This window comes from Mchenga conophoros, linkage group LG12, assembly GCF_057382185.1.
Source record: "Mchenga conophoros isolate Kocher_MC1m ecotype Shallow Benthic linkage group LG12, M_conophoros_male_GT1.1, whole genome shotgun sequence".
NCBI classification, from domain to species: Eukaryota; Metazoa; Chordata; class Actinopteri; order Cichliformes; family Cichlidae; genus Mchenga; species Mchenga conophoros.
The window spans coordinates 16,311,615-16,331,240 of record NC_140537.1 but is presented as its reverse complement, the minus strand read 5'-3'; the positions used below and the strand labels follow the sequence as shown (position 1 = coordinate 16,331,240).

The 19,626-nt window shown below is 41.4% G+C and overlaps 1 protein-coding gene across 4 annotated transcripts in view; it reads right to left on the bottom strand.

Annotated features, from left to right (window-relative positions):
* LOC146562361 (GDNF family receptor alpha-2-like) overlaps nt 1–19,626 on the bottom strand; it is a 73,109-nt gene that overhangs the window by 20,054 nt on the left and 33,429 nt on the right. For 3 of the 4 annotated variants that reach the window (XM_085294053.1, XM_085294055.1, XM_085294056.1), the window contains exon 4: nt 14,144–14,522. In XM_085294053.1, the coding sequence (XP_085150179.1) occupies nt 14,144–14,522 (379 nt within the window). The remainder of the gene's footprint in view (nt 1–14,143; nt 14,523–19,626) is intronic. The other variant, XM_085294054.1, reaches the window with a different exon arrangement.

Here is a 19,626-nt window from a genome sequence, read left to right as displayed (position 1 = left end):
ATGGTGCAAACTACTGTTCACCACAATAGTTTTCAAAGGGCCAATGTTAATGTAAACAAAATATACATATGGCTCTGTCTTCACACACTGCTAGACTTAAATATTCTAGAGTGGAATTGGTATTTGATCACATATTTATAATTTTTATACCTTTTTCTGAAATAACTAAGATGGAATGATACTTAATATCTTATTTTTTGTGAATAACATAGTCTTCTGTGAAAAAATTGTCTTCTGTGAAGGACACAGCATAGTCTATCAGAGAGAAAGGTCTTCTTTTATTGCAGTGATTTAAAAACCAATATGCCATCATGTTAGTCTTCAAAAGAGGAGAGAAGCATATTTGGCTGAGATTAAATGTGGGATAATGATATAACAATTTCCCATGTCTGTCTGTCTGTTTGTGTGTCTGTGTCATCATAGCAGAAATGTAGCCAGTGTGGCGTAAAAGGCGCTTGGACTTCCAGCAGCAAACCCCACTCAGACACACTTCATTACTCCATCTCCATCCACCCTCCTTACAAATCACCCCAGAGAGCCTCTCGACATGACATGCTGCTAACATCACATGTGAAACCTCGCTTCAGTAAACTGACCACGCTATGCTCGCGCCGCCATCGCCACAGAGACGAGTGTAGACACAGAAACGCGCACTATCGAATAGCGACACACAATACATAAGTAGCCTTCATAATAAAAAAAGAACATACACAGACAAATGCAAAGCAACCCCTCTCAGCACTTGTCCTCCTCACTCGAAGGCCCCTCTCAACCATTTCCATTCAGAGTGAAAAAGGCACTTGTACCCACAACCAAGGTACAGATGATAAAAAAGATACGACAGAGGGGAGAGAGAACAACTCTATTGTGCCTACACAAAGCAACCTTTCGAAGCGCCATTTTTCCGTATCTTATGGGCAAAAGGTCTTTTACTTTTGTACTAATACAGAATGTGAACGTCAGATTTCTGTAAGAATGGCAAAGACCACGGGAGATTAAAGAAACTGAACAAGCACCGTGTTTCTTTTTAGAAGCAGAGCTCTTTCAGACAATGATGGCTTAAAAACAGTAATTTAAAGTTTAGAGAGGTGTCCTGAGTGTTCAGACAATGGTGTTCCAACACCAGGATGCAGCGCATTTCATGGCTTCCACGGGCTTTCCATTATACCTCGGCAAAGCGCCTCTCACTGCTGAAATTACAGGCTGTCTAGCTCAACAGAGTTTTATGGTCATTTCAGCCACTCAGCCCCCAGGGAAGTGGCAGGGGGAGCCCCCACAGAGGTAGACTTCTTTCAACCAACCTGACACTTTAAACACAGTGATTCGGCTGAGCGCTGACTGCCTGTCCATCCAGCTTGGCAGTAATAGAAAACTAATGGCTTTTTATATGGATTCTTATTCCTATCACTCGATGCCCATGACAAACAATGTGACTTAAATCAGATGACTGTCAGTCTTGGAAACCATTTCCTTGCGAAGGAGGAGAGGAACAAGGAAAAACAGTTATCAAACTCCAAAGTCGTCTAATAGCTTCATTTGAAAAACAACAGTTCATTGAGAGTCCTGGCTGGTTTGGAGAATTTCCCCTCTGTGCTCTGTCTACAATTATGAGTTTTTTTCTACGGCTGATACTTTCTGTTAAATGTGAAATTATGGCTTTTCACTCTTATCGCTTCCCACAGTCTTTAGCCTAGAGAGTCTTTAGAGACCATATCGCTCAGTCATCTACAGAAAGCATAACAATAACCATGACACAATAGCTGCCAACATAATATCTCTTACATGAAGCAAATAAGAAAAAAACAAAAGATGTTTCCCCTCTGCTACCTCGCCTCTTTCTTTTTTTTTCATCTGACCTTATCTTCTCCTCGCTTCTCCTCTCTTCTCCTTCTTCATTAATGTCCTGTTGTCACTTTTGTGTAAACCAATTGCCATGAGCTAGAGATGCTCATGTGCAAATTCATGGCATGTAAATTTTACCGTGGTTCGGTCGACAGCACTCAGCAGTTCTTTTGTCACTAGCTGTTAAACGCCAAAGCAAACAATGCGGCCCGGCAATGTTGTTGTTTTTTTTCTTCTTCACAATTAAACCGTTTTGACACTCTTTTATTCTGCACCGCTCAATACATGACAAAAAACTATTATGAAACTCCTAACAATGAAGCACTTACCTTGTGAGTGGAGTGCTATGAATATATTTTGATTAAAATAGAATAACATCTGTCAGAGTTATTTTTTCTTACGACTAACAGACAATTTGCAGTGTCTCCTTTTCCTGCTTTCTCTCCCTACGCTTCTTCCGGTGACCCTGAGATGGCGCTAGTCAGAGGTGACTGTCTGTTTCACCCATTGCTATTTTCTCCAAAATGTGTCTGGACAGAGGCCTGCCTCGTTTAGTTCTACTGTACTCACTGGGATTCCTAGTCAATGCTTTAAAAGGCCAACTGTGCACAGATGGCATTGAGTCAAAGCGCAAGGCAGTTTAGCTTAGCTGTCAAATGAAACAACCTTTCAACCCCTTACTCAGCAGAGAATTGAAACCAACAAAAACTGACTGGTGACACAGTTTGTCCTGCATTATTAACTACAAGATCAAAACCATTTGAAATCTGATAGACCATCTGAAGAGAGCAGCGTATGGACGATAGTAATGCTGTTGACCAGGAAACTGGCTTTAATATCAGTGCTTATTTTACCGCCTCAGTTTCTCATGCATTCAAAGTCATTTTACAGGTCACAAAACTGTAAACTAGCAGTGCTGAGTTATTGGATCTTAACATATGAAGAAGAATCAATATCAGAATTTTCAAAGATAGATTTGATTTTCTTCTGCATTTGCTCAGTTTAAAGAGTTGGATTTTGATTGAACGTACAAACACTGCTGGTGAACTCATTTTGTACCGGTGACATTACAAAGCAATCTGCTCCCAGTCTGCAGGAGTAATATTCAATTCAATAATACCTTTGTCACCGTTAGATTTGATTTTGTTATTATGAAAAGTAACGACTATGACTTCATTTAAAGACCCATACCAAGTTCCCATCAAGTGTGTTTTCTTTCTTCCATGGTGAGTAATAACTCTGACAATACATCAAGGGAAGTCTGACAATATGTTTTCTGTTTTGTTGCCTCTGTTAAGTGCAATCAGTTAAGGGAAGTTATAAATTTGGCAAAACTGAAATGATTGTATTCAGCTCTAAAAACCAGAGACACACTGTGACTAACCACATACTTCACTGGCCTCTTACCTCGGCCTTTGGCACCACTGTAAGGAACCTTGAACCATCCCTTAGTTATGCTGCAATAGACTTAAGTTGCCGGGGGGCTTCCCATGATGCACTGAGCGTTACTTCTCTTTTCGCCCTCCCTGTGTTTAAACACCACTATTGCATTTAATCATTAGTAATTATTAAACTCTTTTTCCTTTCCACTGCTGCCACGTGCTTGCACATAGGGGATTGTGTAATACTTGCTTTTTCCTCTAATATTGTAGGTTGTGTACCTTACAGCAGCAGTCCCCAACCCCCGGGCCACGGACCGGTACTGGTCTGTGAGTCGTTTGCTGGTGTGAAATTTATGGTTTTCAGGGTTTTTAGCGTTATTTTTTAATCGTTTTTATCATTAACTCGGTTTCCCTGGGTCTTTTCCCGTGTGTTATGAATAAATCTTTCTTTTTTGTACCAGTACTGGTTTTATTTTGTTGTATTTATCCAACACATTTAAGGCTGGTCCGTGAAATTATTGTCGGACATATACTGGTCCATGGCGCAAAAAAGGCTGGGGACTGCTGCCTTACAGTATGAAGCACCTTGAGACGACTGTTGTTGTGAGTTGAAGAATATAAAAGAAACTTAATATTGAAAAATTTACAAACATCCTGTCTCAGAATTATACTGAAAAACTAGTCCATGGATTTGCTGTTTCTAACCTGAAATACTGTAATTCCTTATTATCACCACATTGTCCTAAAAGCTTCCTAAAAAGACTTCAGTTAATCCAAAACACTGCAGAGTATTGACAGGGACAAGAAAGCTACGTACTCTTCATTGGCTTCCTGTTAAATCCAGAATTCAATTAAAAGATCTTTCTCCTCTCTGATAAGGCCCCATTACATATTAAAGACCTTGTAGTACCATATCATCCCAACAGAGCACTTTGCTCTCAGACTAAAAGTACAATAGGATGTAGAGCCTTCAACTATCAGACCCCTCTCCTGTGGAACCAGCTCCAAGCTCGGGTTGAGGAGACAGGCGCCTTCTCTACTTTTAATAATCAGCTTAAAACCTTCCTTTTTTGTGAAGCTTATAGTTAGGGTTGGATCAGGTGACACCGAACCACCCCTTAGTTAAACTGCTAAAGGCTCAGGATGTTGGAAGACTTCCCATGATGCACTGAGGAGTGCTTCTCAACTACTCTCTTCACTCTGTTTTCTCCTCTTGTTTCCTTCGCTCTGTCCTCCTCTGCTCTGTGCTCGCTTTCCCCTCAGCCCCAAAATGGTTGTGACAGATGGCTTTTCCTCTGTGAGTCTAGCTCTGCTAAAGATCTCTTTCTGTTTAAAATGAGACATTCCTCTCCGTTTGTCATGAGCTTCCTCAATGGGCAAAGCTGAAATGTTGGGGTTCCTTATCTAATATTGTAGAAGCCCATATTTAACTTACAACATATTGCAAAATGTCTTGAGATGTGAACGAGCAATATATAAATAAAACAAAATAGAATTTTGAAAGATGTTTGATATATGGCACACGCTGTCCAGCAGTGTGAGCTTTGATAAAAAGTGAATAGTTTGTTTAAACTTGTACTTGTTTGAGTTTCCAAAAGACAAACGAACCAGTCAAAGTGAACACTCTCTCTCCTGTCCTGTCCCCTCTCCCCTCAACCGACCTTGCTCCGGTCCTGAGCACTCATGAGCTGAGGCGTGTGCTCCGGAGCATTAACACCAGGAAGGCGGCCGGGCCGGATGGAGTGCTGGGCCGGGTGCTAAAAGACTGTGCTGCGGACCTGGCGGACGTCTTCACCTCTATATATAACACCTCGTTGTCCTGTTCACTGGTACCATCCTGTTTCAAAGCAGCAACCATCGTTCCCATCCCAAAACAGTCAAATGTCACATGTCTGAACGATTTCAGACCTGTGGCACTCACCCCCATTCCCGCCAAATGCCTGGAGAGACTGGTCATTAAACACATCAGAGCTGCTTTTCCACCATCCCTGGACTCGCACCAGTTTGCATACAGGGAGAACCGGTCAACCGAGGATGCGATCGCCACAGTGCTGCACACATTACTGAAGCACTTGGAACACAGGAACACCTATGCACGGCTCCTCTTTGTAGACTACAGCTCGGCTTTTAATACCATCCGGCCATACAAACTCCGTCCCAAACTCCACCAACTGGGACTTAACTCCTCTCTGTGCAACTGGATTGTGGACTTCCTCACTAACCGTAGACAGAGTGTCAGAGTGGGTAAGAACACCTCTTCCACCCTTGTGGTCAACACCGGTGCCCCTCAGGGGTGTGTTCTGAGCCCTCTGCTATACACTCTCTTCACCCATGACTGTATTTCCTCCTGCGCGTCCAATCTCATTGTTAAGTTTGCAGATGACACTACAGTGCTCGGACTTATATCCAACAATGATGAGACAAACTATAGGACAGAGGTGCAACAACTAGAGTCATGGTGCCACGACAATAACTTGGTCTTAAACACCAAAAAGACCAAGGAGATCATTGTAGATTTCCGGAAGAGGGGTCATAACAACCATCTGCCTCTCTTCATTGGTAGTGAGGCGGTGGAGAGGGTGAGCAGTTTTAAATTCTTGGGGGTAACTGTGACCGAGGACCTGTCCTGGGGCAACCATATCACCTCAGTTGTACGGAAGGCCCAACAGCGCCTCTACTACCTGAGGAGACTGCGGAGCGCACACATTCCCAGATCTCTGATGTTGAACTTCTACAACTGTGCCATCAGCAGCGTTCTGACGTATGGATTTCTAGTGTGGTTCCCCAGCTGCACCAAGTCCGATCAGCAAGCACTCCAGCGGGTGGTGAAAGAAGCTGGCAGAATTATTGGAACAAGTCTGCCAGAGATCAGTAATATCTTCCCCACTCGCTGTCTGAGGAGGGTGCACAGTATCCTGCGGGACCAACATCACCCTGCGCGCCACCTTTTCCATCTGCTGCCCTCAGGGAGAAGGTACAGGTCTATACAGGCCAGAACATCCAGACTGGCCAACAGCCTGTATCCACAGGCTGTGAGGCTCCTGAACTCTCTGCCCCCCTCTCACGGACAATAACCATATCCAACTTCTTAATAGCAATGAACTGGTCTGCATTGGTGCATCATATCTTTATTCTCTTCCCCCTCCTGCCCCCCCCCCCTCTTTCTTAAATAGATAACTATCATATCTGATATCATATCTCACAGTACAATAATATTGAATGGGTTGCATTGTTGTATTTTGTCATGTTTCTCAGGTCTTTGTCTGAATTTCTACGAACATTATTGCTAAGGATTGTCTTATTGCATTGGAGTCACACTGGGTTAAATATGTACACTTGGGTTTTAAGGGGTATTTATTATTTTCTTCTTTTTTTTGGGTTGTATGGAAGCCCCAAACGCAATTTCATTGTTCTTGACAATGACAATAAATAAATAAATACTAAAATACTAAATACTAAACAAGTAGATTCACTTTTCCTAAAAAAAAAAAGCAAAATGCTGACGTACTGTTGTTACCAATAATTAAATAATAATAATTAAATATCAGCCACATGCAAAATGATTCAGTGGAAATGTTTATAGAAAGCATTACATGCAGCAGCTTTTAGCAAGTCTCTGTAAGTATAAAGAGAATCTGAAAGTAACAGTGATTAAGAGGTGAACGAGTCGGCCTTAATTGACACATTCAAAACCACACAGCGATCGTACAGTAGATAAATCGGAAGCCCTATTGATAATGTTGGCATTAATAATAGATATGGTACCACTGGAGCACACTCAAGGAGTACCTACGCTGAAAGAGGAACTAAAAAGGACCCTTAAAGCAAAGTTGCAAGCAATATAATCATCTCCAGCTCATACACAAGAAAGGGTTACTTCCCCCGACTGTACTTATAGCTATGGAAAGTTTCTCTGGTCCGAGAACATTTAGTAATCACTACAGCTTTCCGTTATACCATGTTCCCTCCGAGATTAGAATTAGGAAAGTAAATGCATTTACTAATCCATACATTGGAATGAAATGCGCAACTCTTTTTGTTCCACTGAGTCCCCCATCTCACTCCCTCTACCTCCCTTACTCTTTTATACTCTCTTTTACTTCTCTTTCACTCCTTGTGGTGCTCTCATGTGTATCCAGCAAGCTAAGCACGTATCCGCTGAAGCCGATGCCTGATTAAAGCCACAAACTGTACTATGCACAAGGAAAAGGTCGCCAATTGACACACGCTTTGCTTGCAAAGCCAGCTTAACACTATCAGAAAAGACATTCACTTCGATGGCTTGTAATGTTACCAGAAAAAAGACAGAGTCCAGGTATTGCCTTGAGCCCAGACTTTTGAGGATAAGTAAGGAAGATCTTCTGTCTACGCGTATGCTTTTATACGCTGTCCTCAGATGTTGAGAGTGGGAAAAATTCTGGAAAGCGAGGACAGCTCAGTCAGTCCTTTCTTCTTCAGTAGTGTTAAAGAGATTAACCTTAGTTTTACCTGTAAGAATGGATTTAGATTTAAATCTGCAATATAAGTCATAATTAGATATTAACACTGGATACAATGATACAGAATACAAACTTACATAGAAGGTGTTTTAGCTGCCTTGCTTCATTCATTAAGTATTTCTTCTTCCATTTTAGTTTGTTTAGTTTGTTGCTGCACAGCTAATCAATCCTGTATACACTTAAGTATTAAACTTTCTATAGTGGCAAGTAGGCCACAGTCCAGCACAGTCAAAGAAATGTCAATTTTATCTGCATACCCTCTGTTGTTTTGCACAAACTTGTTATTGCACCTACACTACAAGGTACAGTGCTGTGAAAAAAGTATTTGCTTTCTTGATTTCTTATTGTTCAGCATATATTTAAGATCACAAAAACTCATTTTAATATTAGGCAAGGGTAATCCAAGTAAATACAAAATGCAGTTTTTAAACAATGATTTCATTTATTAAAGGAATAAATCTATTCATGGCTATTCAAATCTATTCAAATCAAAAACCCAATAAAAGGTTGTGCCACCCCTGGGAGCAAGAACTGCACTCAAGTGTTTGAGATACCAGTGAAATTTTCACATTGCTCTTCTTTGGGGAATTATTTTAATTCAGCTACACTGGAGTTGGCTTCAGCTCCAGACTTTGACTAGGCCAGTGGTCCCCAACCTTTTTTGCACCACAGACAATATTTTCACGGATCGGCCTTTAAGGTGTTGCGGATAAATACAACAAAATAAAATGATACGACCAAGACACAAACTGTGGTATTTTGTAAATATAATAATGCATTCTAATTCACTGTGTAATTGTGTAACTTTATTAGCAGCGTCCTCCTGAAATGCGCCAACAACATTGAGAGTAACATCCTCCTCTCTGCCCCTTAATGCTCTCTGGTCGCTATGGTTACATGTAAATCTTTCTTCCAAAATAAGACACACAACTACAACACAGGAAAAGACCCTGGGAAAATGAGTTTAGATAAGAAAAACAAACCTGAAAACCATAGATTTCACACCCGAGCCTCAACTCTTGTGGCCTGGTACCAAACGACTCACGGACCACTGTGGCTCGTGTGTTGGGGACCGCTGGACTAGGCCACTTCGTTTTGTTTTCTTTGAGAGACTCAGAGGTGAATGAAACTGCATTTCAGATCTCTGTCGTGAGCCGAAGTCATGATTCCTTCAGTTATAGTCATCCAGGTCCTGAAGTGACATAACAGCCTCAGACCATCACAATATCTCCACCATGTTTGAATGTCTAACAAGTAGACACCAAGTGGACCAGAAAGTAGAATAATATTAAAGCTACATCATGCCGGTTGATGTTCTAGAAAGCTACTGCTTTAACTACATAGAACTGCTGGAGTAAATAGGTAGGGAGTAGTGATAAAGCAGCAGAGAATTATCACCAGACTTTGCTCCACTTACCTCAGAGGGATTTTATGTTTTTCAGCTAATTGTTTTAGCTTCAAAGCATCTGGAGGAGAAAGCTAAGTTACCAAATAAATGTGAACATAATGGACCATTTAACAGATTAATACATACATACATATTCCCACACACACTGTAGTAGTCATCTTCCTGAGAAATAGTTATTATATCTCTGTGGCCGCTGTTCCTGTAGATGTTGTATTACTTCATTTTCAGAGAAAACAGCTTCCACGCATATACGTGTTGGATGCTTATTAAAACTGCAGAACTGACCTACGTGTGACTGGAAAGCTAAGGATTAGAGACCAGGGATCATGGTGAGGTTCCTCACAAGTGCAAGAGAACAAAGGTGTATGTGAGTGAATGTGTGAGAGCAAAACTTCAGATAAAAGGGCAACAGCATTGCGATTTCTTTCAGCTTCATCTCAGAAACTTCAGGTTAATGCCATGTGGGGCAGTCATTCCCCCTACGCTGTTCTCCCGCAGTGGAGGCTTGAATTGTTGGATGCAACAGAGAAGACTGTTGATTCAGGGCTCTGTGTGTATGTGTGAGAGGGGGGAGGATGCAATACCCTGTTTTTTTTTTTTCTGTAAGCAAAAGTAGACTGATAACACTATTTCTCTCAAACTGGGTCAGGTTACCTGTACAGGGATCGATTGTCTCTCTCTGCTGCCCACTTTGAAACCCAGTGGCCAAAGAACTCAATCAAAGAGCACCCAGTGAGCCTGAAGACCAGGGGAAATAAATCAAAGATAAAAGTGTTGCATTGATCGCCTAGACAATCAATACAGTACACATACACAGCTCAGTGCTCTTTGGGATGGGCTTCATTGAGCTTGTGTTGCATAAGGTGACATGGAAATGGACAGGGAATTTCTCTGAATGAATACATGTGCACACATACTTACACACACACACACTACAGTACCCCAAAACAGTGCATCCAAATATAGCCTATTGTCACTCTGAGGACTCGGCAGTCCCAAATGAATAGCTGTTGGATCCACAGGAAGGATTGCGATACCACAAGGTGGAGAAGTAGAGAGGAGAGGAAGCAAGGGAAATAGGGAAAAAAAATCTGTTTTTGTCTCCCTGCGCAGGATTATGGAAGGTAATAATGTAATAACTGTGGTGGAAGTACAACAAGCTGTAAGAAATAAGAGCTGCTCCATTTAATGCTTGTTCTCTGTCCATCTACAGCCCCAGGGTATGTCAACAATTGCCTCCTCAGAGACGAGGAAGAGAAGGAAATCTTCCAGAGCAATATGCCATCTAAGCCCAAGCCAAGATTAGCTATTTGAAATCTTTTCAAATATTTAGTCTTTGTTTGATTGAGCTCTAGGCTCCACCTGCAGCGATCTGAATAGTCCCCAAAGGTAAAATCGTCGCCAATTTGGCATCCAACACGCTCATGGTAAAACTCCAAAAATAAAGTAGCTGAGGGCTTTTTATTAGTGTAAAGTAGGAAATTGCAGTCTTTAAGAGTTTACAATAAATAATAAAATAGATGAGGGTGTGTTTTGAGCTGTGACCCTTCTTTAGCAGAGTATATTTCAGGGAGCTATGCTTGAATTTGAAATGGCCTGTGGAGTCTGCTGCAGAGATCCACAGCCGTGTGACCAAACCACTGACCTCCAACCTGCTGCAGTATAGTTGTGCGGCCCAAATCGATTCTGAGACCCTCCTCTTCCTCCTCCTCCTCTCTCCGTCTCATTATCTCTCCCTCCTCCCTCACTCAAACTGTCCCTTGTGTTAAAACGAAATAGGTTTGGGCTTGCTGCACATCCCCTGTTTGGCGTCAGACAGGCATCCCCGGGGAACACAGGCCTGTCTTTGAGTGATCTTCCGCTGGTTTTATCAACAAATCTCTGAGAGGGAAGAAGGGAGCCAATGAAAGTTTCCTCTGCCGAGGCACTGCTGTGTTCTGTGTTTAAAAAGAGGGCTCCTTCGAAGACTGTTCATTGTGATTATCACCAGGATTTCGCAAAATATACCGCAAACTGGGGACTTCGTCTTCATTAGCATGACAAAGTAGTTTTATCATTCTGCTTATACAGCATACTCGATAATAGTAAATTAGAGAGCGACTGAACAAGTGTTAATTAAGAGGGTGATGTCTTAATATTCTAGTGAATTATCAGATCAAATAAAAAAGCTAAATGTTTCCACAATCTTTAAGGACATATAGCGATCCTGTAGTGTGTGACATCATGCAACAGACAGAGGAATACGTCGCAGGACGGCGTGATAACAGGCATCCCACAGCACGAAAAAAAAGAGCACCAATTTGAGAACAGTGTCAGCCCGGTGTAATTGAATCGTAGTGACATTCTCTTGCATGGCAGCACTTATTCACTGCAGGGGAATGCACAAACAGTGGATTATCAGAATTACGTTCAAGCTCAAATTGGTTGTACGCGAGGATCTGCGTGTGCATGTGCAGCTCCTGAATTGCTCTGTCGATACACAGGTGCCTCCACGCTGTGTGAGTGCGTACGCGCTCATCGAGCTGTTGACCTCGGTGGGGCATTACGCAGCAACAGATAATGAGCTTTAACGTTCTATTTCATCTTTCTCAATAAGGAGGCACACAGCACAGACACCTCAGGGTCTAAAGGTCAAAGAAAGCAACTCAGCCTGAAAACAGATTACACAAAGCAGGCAAGCAGGTAATTATCGAGACAATCATAAATTGGAGGAGAGGTGATAGACTTTCACTACTTTAACAGTGCGATTGGATTTAGTGTTGGTGGAGAGAAATTATGCTTTTGCCATTAACACTCGATTCGAAGGCTGCTCACCTCTGAGGAACAAGGTTGGAAGTGCACGTTCAGAGAAATGCTGCTCTCCAAAAATGCTGTGCGTCATTAGCTCGACTAATTTCAGTGTTTGCAATGGTATCATTCTTGTTTTTAAGAATATAAGTGCGTGTGTCGAGATTTCCCAAAAGTGAGAAAAACAGTGTGTCACTTTGACTTTCACACCTACGACGTTTTTTAATAAGGAGATTAGCGGATGAGGTTTTTAAAGATGCTTTAAGTGATTTTTTTTCAATGTTGTGGTTTATTAAATTAAAACAGTAATTATTTTAAAAAAATACTTTTTTAAAGAAGAGGCTGTTTCTGAGTTTCAGGGATCTTGAGTAGATAACAAACCAGTTATTTTCGACTTTCACTTGTAATATAATTGGAAAGAGACTTCTATCAGCTGCCTAATCACTTGTCACACTGGGAAATGAAAAAGTAGCCAAAAGTTTTCCCTTCTGTTAATTTTCATATCACGAGTATTATTTTTAGCAGTGAGCTTTCAAGGGTCTAATGATTGGTTGAACCCCATTAGGCTCATAAATGAGTTTTTAAATGCTTAAAATTACTGGAATTTTTTTTTCTATTAGACAAATGAATTCAGAGTACTTCTACAACTGGCTGGACATGAAGCTTGTTGATGGCCAGATGTAGCACACGGTACGGAGGTTAAAAAAAAAGAACGAAAAGAGCTTGACAGCTGATTTGGCAACAACTGTTGTGCTTCACCTGCTTTCAGTGGCACTAAGACAAAGAAACATGCCACGGCTGGGTGGAAGTGAATTGAATCTGGCCTCTGAATCCAATAGATGCCCCACGCAGCCAGAGTGATTCACTAATGTTTTGTTCAGCTTAATTGAGCACTGTTCCTCCAACTTTGCCTCACATCTTCATCCTGCATCTAATAGCCACAGCTTCCCTTAAAGTCTAATTACTGTTACTGGCAAACGTAGGGCAGAACAAAAAAAACCTTTAAGATATGACATTGGAAGACAGAAAAAGCCATCGAAAACAATGCACTAATTCAGTGCTTCATTTTTACTTGTCAATTAATTTACTATTATTATGAACCAGATGAGCCAGATCTTTCAGTCAAATAACCAAAGCCGGTTTGCTAACACAGAAGCATGTATCCTCATCCATACACAGAGCTACTTGATTTCTTATTGTTTCAGATCATTAAACAAACCTTAATATTTGATAAACTGAGTAAATATGAAATGCAGTTTTCAAATGATGATGATGTAATTTTTTAAAGGAAAGAAGCTATCCAATCCTACTTGGGCCTGTGTGACAAACTATTTGCCCCTTAAACCATATAACTGTTTGTGCCACCCTTGGTACCAAGAACTACAATCAAGCATTTGCAATAACTGGCTCTCTTCTGAAGGGTTTTCAAGCATGAACGATGTGTTTGAGTTCATGCCAAAGAATCTCAGTCGACTAGGCCACTCCTAAACCAAGCTATTCAGAGGTGGACATGCTGTTGTGTTTTGTATCTTTGCTGCGCTAACTTAAGTGAGCTTGAGCTTCAGGGCACAACATGATGGCCAGACATCCTGGATTTTCTGGTAGAGAGCAGAGTTCATGGTTCCTTCAATGAGAACAAATCTTCCTGGTGATGGAGAAGCAAAGCAGCCTCCGACCATCACACTACCACCACCATGTTTGACTATTGCTATGATGATTTGTTATGAAATGCTGTTAGTTTTACACCAGATGTAATGTGACTCAGACCTTCCAAAACCCTTCATCTTTTGTGTCATCAGTCCACCGAATGTTTTCATCAGAATATTTTTGGCATATGTGAGACAAGCTTTGTGTTGTTTTTGGTCAGCCGTGGTTTTCTCCTTAAACTTTCCCATGGATGCCATTTTTGCCCAGTCTCTATCTTACTTTTGAATCATGAACTCTGACCTTAACTGAGGCGAGTTAGGCCCGCAGTTCTTTACATGTTGGTCTGGGTTCTGGATGAGTCACTGATCTTCGATCGTCGTCTTGGTTATCTTTGACTAATATTAAAATTTGTTTAATAATCTGAAACATCTAAGTGTGACAAAAGAAAAAAAGATCAGGAATGGGCAAATACTTTTTCACAGCACTTCTAACACTAGCCACATACCGCACAGAAAAATGTTCTTCTGGCCATTATATATACCCAAACCCGCCACCCCAACCCTGTCTGTTTCCATCACCTGCACAGAGGGTCCTGGTGACAGACCTTCCGTAGCTCCAGACAGTTGGGTTTGTCCTTATCTTTATAGGAGCAGTCGGGCACAATTGTTTGCCTGCGTCGCTCAGCGCAGCCTGTAGTCTGGCAGGGGCAGAAGAGCAGCCGGTGGGTGAACTCACTGGGCACTCGGTCTAAGAAAGTCCTCAGGGCCTTATGGCAGCGCTTCCTGCTGCAAGTTTCTCCCGGTTTGAAGTCTGCTTTGCTGCATATGTTGATGTAAGAAGCACGTTGCCTCTTGCAGCTCCCATTTAAGTTGCATGCTTTGGCTGCATCAAGGCAGGGGTTGCAGTCCCTCTCTGTATCAGGACAGTGGAAACCTTTCTGGGTCACTGTGACGGCTGCTGTTCATAAAAATACAAGAAAGAGAACTCTGTCAGTTTATTAAGCCCAAAGAGAAAAAACGTTTACACTTCGATGATTAGTGTCACATGTCCTGTCTTTGGGTAGAAAACATTTCAGTTAAAAAGAAGTAAAAGCCTTCATGTCATGTCACTGCAAACTTATAAAAAAATATTTTTATTAGTAAAACATGATTTTACTGAAAGAATCGTCACCTTTTTATAGCTCCACATTTACACAAAGGTATCCTCACAACATTAATAAAAATGCATTTGTGAAATGCATTACAAACTAAATGAACAAAAAACATACATCTTATCTTTAGATTGTAATATTTTAGTAAACACACACTCTCTCACAATGACACGTTAAATGGCAAACAGTAAGAACAGCAGTGGAGAACTGAAAGATTTCAACCGTGCCAGCTGAAAAACTGATCTTAAGTGAGGGTGTCAAGCATAACTGGGCTGCCAAAGCGTCCAATCCCACTGGACGGCTTTGTATCCAATGGGATTTGTTAAAATTTCTGAAGGGTGGGAGGGGCCTAATTGTTGGAGTTTCTGTAACAGGGTCAAGAAAGGTTTGAGCTGGAAGTCTTCAAGAACGGATCCCGTTGTGAGTGTGACTGTTAATTTCTTCTGAGCCAGAATCATCATCAGTTTTACTGCACTCTTACTGACAAAGACATTACCGATTGTCCGTAACACCACACACTGAGGATGATTAAGCCAAGGAGCCACGCTGACGTGTTTCTCTGCTTTATGGCCGTAGCATTTCGTTATAATAACAGCAGAGTGACTGGATGTGGAAAAGCTGAAACCCACTGGTGATGATGTACTTATTTTTCTCGAGGCTTCTCGGGCTTCCCATCATCTTTGTGTTTTAAAGAAATGCTTTATTAAACGTCCCCATTTTCAGATTTTACTTGTACTCTGACACAGTTGCCGTAAAGCATTACCCAGTATGCTACCTGTCTTGACCAAGCATCTGTGCGAGAACTGAGAGGAATAAAAATCTTTCCGCTGAGCCTCTGACTCAACATCATTAATCTGATATCGTTTAGATTTGGCTTGGCTGCAAAGTACCATGAACAAACAAAACAATAATCCTTGAATCTCTGATATGTTCCTCTGTTTCTCCTACCAACAGTAAGCCACCAGAGGGATACTAGCAGCCAGCTCCATTCACTCCAACTGAATTATTGATTTAGTCTGTTTCAGACCTTGAGTGAAATATGAATAAATTAATATATGATTCCAAATGGATGGATAAATGATCTGTTTCTAGATAACAGCATGGCATGATTACCATCATATTAGTACATCACAATATTTACCTCAATTTAACACTAATAATAGTTACAATTTTAAGTTATTTAACATATGTAGCAAACAAGGACTCTTCTATCATACTCATTAGTTTAATGGAGAAATGTAAAGCAAGCTGGCATCCCTGGGAAAATATTGACAAGAGCTTTTATTTATGTGAATGCTGGCAAATGGGAAATAGCAGTAAATACTGTAGCATCTGCTCAAGACATGGTAAGCTCAAGCACTTGAAATGACTGCTGTAAACCCTTCACGCTTAATCCACTAATCTAAGATCGAGTCCCCTCATTTATTTCTAGTGTCATCACAAACTAAGACAGTGCAATCACTGGTCAGCACACACATGGAAAAAAGATTACATCATTAGTTATGTTAGGAGGATGTCCTCAGATATACCACAGCTGCAGTAAAAAAAAAAAAAAAAACCATGCTTTTCTGAGATATAACAGTAATAAAGCAGGTTCATGTTCACTTGTGGCACCCCTCTCTTGTATTCAGGGTATATTAGAGAAGTTAACCTGCCTACCCTGTAGATAATGATATTTCAGAGGTCGTGGCAGCTTGGTGACACTCAGAGAGATTCATCTCTTATTCAGCAGAACCAATCTCACTCTGTGTCTATCAGACAGCCAGGAGCAGGAAGAAGACCATTTATTTTAGAGGTGTGTGCTACAGAACTTGTGTTGTTTCCAAGTGGTGCATCGCACATTATCAATCCTAGAAATGGGGATACATAGAATCACATCGCGACACAGGGGAAAAATAAGCAGGCCCACCAAATTAATGATTTTGTCGTTTCAGATCACATCAGATAAACCAAAACTCACAGCCACTGAAGAATAACAGAAGTAGAATATCAGGGGTTCATCACAGAAAGAAAAAAGCACGCTTAATCTAGCTTTCAGCTAACCAGGGCTTTCATTTAGATGAATCAAGGTTAATGTAGCAGGCGCACTGATAAACGGTCCGGGTGTTAAGAGAGATGTCCTGAGTTCAAGAGATGTAGGTGTTCAGAGCAGTGCTGTCTTTTCCAGTATTTGTCACAGACCGGGGGGAAAGCTCTTCTTCTCTGTTCAAATATTGAAAGCATTAACCCGACAAACCGATATTAAAATATACTTGAATCATCTTATTTATCTTTGCACTCTCTAAAGGGGAGAGGATAAACACTCCTCAGCAGATGTCAGACAGCATAGCACCCTCACTATTTGTTAGTCTAAGTGACTGAAAGGCAGACGGAGTTGCGTTCCGATCGTTTACTTATGTGACTTAGTTGATCTGTGAATATACTGAGACATGAAACAAGAGCTGAGCCAAGCTTGGCTAAAGAGGGCCTGAGGGGCGGGGGTGGGGGAGAGGTTAGCGGGGTGGCTTTCTAGTGGTTCAGGCTACATTACACTGGGAGTTTACAACTGCTAAATCTCTCCTGGCCATCTCCAGGCTTTAATGTAGGCCACTGAGGGGGTCCGGGATGAAAAGAAAATAGGAGAAGGATGAGCTACTAAGATTTATCTGACCAAGCAGGGCCGAAGCCGCTTTGGAGGCTGTAGCAATGGAAGGTTTTTTTTTGTTGCTGTTTTTTGTTTTTTACTACCTTTGATTGGGGAACTGAGATTGAATTTAGTGCACAACCCAAAAAGATCTCCTGGGGCGAACATAAGATACGAAGCCCAGTTGATGGCTCTGACGTGCTTACACACAAACAGGATGATAGCAAGAGCGGGAGGAGAAGAGGAAGGAAGCATCGAGTTGAAGATGGGAGGGGAAATGTTTCGGTGTTGTTCTACAGAGTCATAATTGATTTTCCAAGTGCATTACAATGGAAGTTTTCAGCAAACACATTCTGCTATAATGTGAGGCGAAAGATGTTGATAAGCTAATGATACGAGACGTACAAAAATGGAAAAAGCTTTAAGAGGGAAGAGAAGGCTTGAGCAGTTGATTACAGGAGCTGATCATGACAGATAGAAAGATGAAATGGGAGGACAGAGAATAACAGATTGGACAGCCACTTACAGAGACAGGCTGGAGAGCTTTCAATTAAGTCATCCTGATTCAGAAGAGATGCGCGACATTTGCTCAGAATAATTAACCCAGCACATCAGCAGTGCAATCAACAGCTCTCACCATCACAATAATCAACACCTATCTATTAACTTACCTTGTTAGTTGTCGTACCATACATTAATGAGTGAGCGAGGACGCCAACTGAATGACAGACAAGTGGATGGGTTGCACTGGCTGATTATTATTGTAGATACTAGAAATGCAATCAGTGTCATTAAGGACAAAACAAGTCGTAAATATTGTGCTGCCTTCAGGCTGCACGATCGTGTCTGTGGGGATGTTTTAAGCGCACAAGTGCAGGACAAATGCCATGTATTAAATTGAACTGAGGGATGCAAACGTTTGAAATCGTCTTTAAATGACTGTTTTGTGTCGTAAACAACGTGTGTCTCAGACGTCGTGCTCCGGTTTGCTGTCAAAAACTCTCAAAGCGCTGTCGTCACTTTGCGATCTTGCTGTTTGACTGTTAATGGGCTTTTAATAAGGATCTCTACACTGTGGGCATCATAAACAAGGCTCCACTGATGGCAATGTGGTGGAAACAACCATCTATTCTTTCTGCACGTATAGCACATGCGGGCAAAGAAGGAAAGATAAGGAAAAGACTAAAGAGAAGGATGCAGGGGGATAAAATGTGCGATAGGAGACATCTACAGGAAGACAGATGGAGAGAAACAAAATTACTTAAGACCTTTGGTTCAGTGAGAAATAAAGAAAAAAGGGGCATAATAAAAAGAGAGAGAGAACAAGAAGTGGACAGAGCTTGTATAAATGCAAGGAAGTGGATAAAACATTCGTGTAATCAGTATCACGATTTTGATACTTCTTCCCCAAAGAGGAAGCGATCTTCTTTCCCCAGTAATTGCTCTCCGTCAGCCTAATTTGAATTCTGCATTTCATATATCATCCTATACTCAAGGGACACTACGCTGCAGAGGGAAGTTCAGCCCAGGTTAGCAAGAAGCTCTTGGCTCTGGGTATGTTCTCAGTAATTAGGAAAGGTGCCACAGTTTGGATTTAATACAGCCCTGGGTGAGCGCGCGAGAGCTTGTTAGGGAAGTCTTTAGTCTGGACCCCGAGGAGCATGTCAAGCATTTCTGTGTCAAAGGGCTCATCAGTCATTAGTTCTATTCTCCATGTCGCAGTGGGGTTTTCTATATGGAGGAAGATGGTGCACCAAATCTACAACATCATCTCCCTAAGCCCTTTTAGCCAAGTTAAACGTGTAGATGTCATCATTCTTACGGATCAGCTGAATGTCCCCAGGTATCATGGAGAAATTGCTAAAAAGAGGAGATCTTGTATAATCACATAGAAGCAGGATTACCTACCTTTATGTGAGAATAAATGTGTGTGAGTGGAGGTGGGAAAGTGATATCCAAAGGATCTCTAAATCATGGCAAACACACTTCTAAATACTTGAGATGTTTCTGTTGCCTTCAAGTGACGTTTCCTAGTATGAAAACGCTCAGTGACCCTTGAGTCTACCTCCTGTAGTCTTCACTGGCTCTGATGCAGAATTTGTTCAAGTCTAACAAAAGTGTATTTAGGTCAGCCTGGCCAATGTTGTATCAAGAATCTTCTTGTGTCGTCATTACCAGCACACAAGGAGGCAATAACAAAACTTACTAACAAACTGAAACATTGCTGTTTACTGTTATTTATTTCTGACTTGTTAATAAAACGCTGACTATTAAAAAGGGCATCTGAT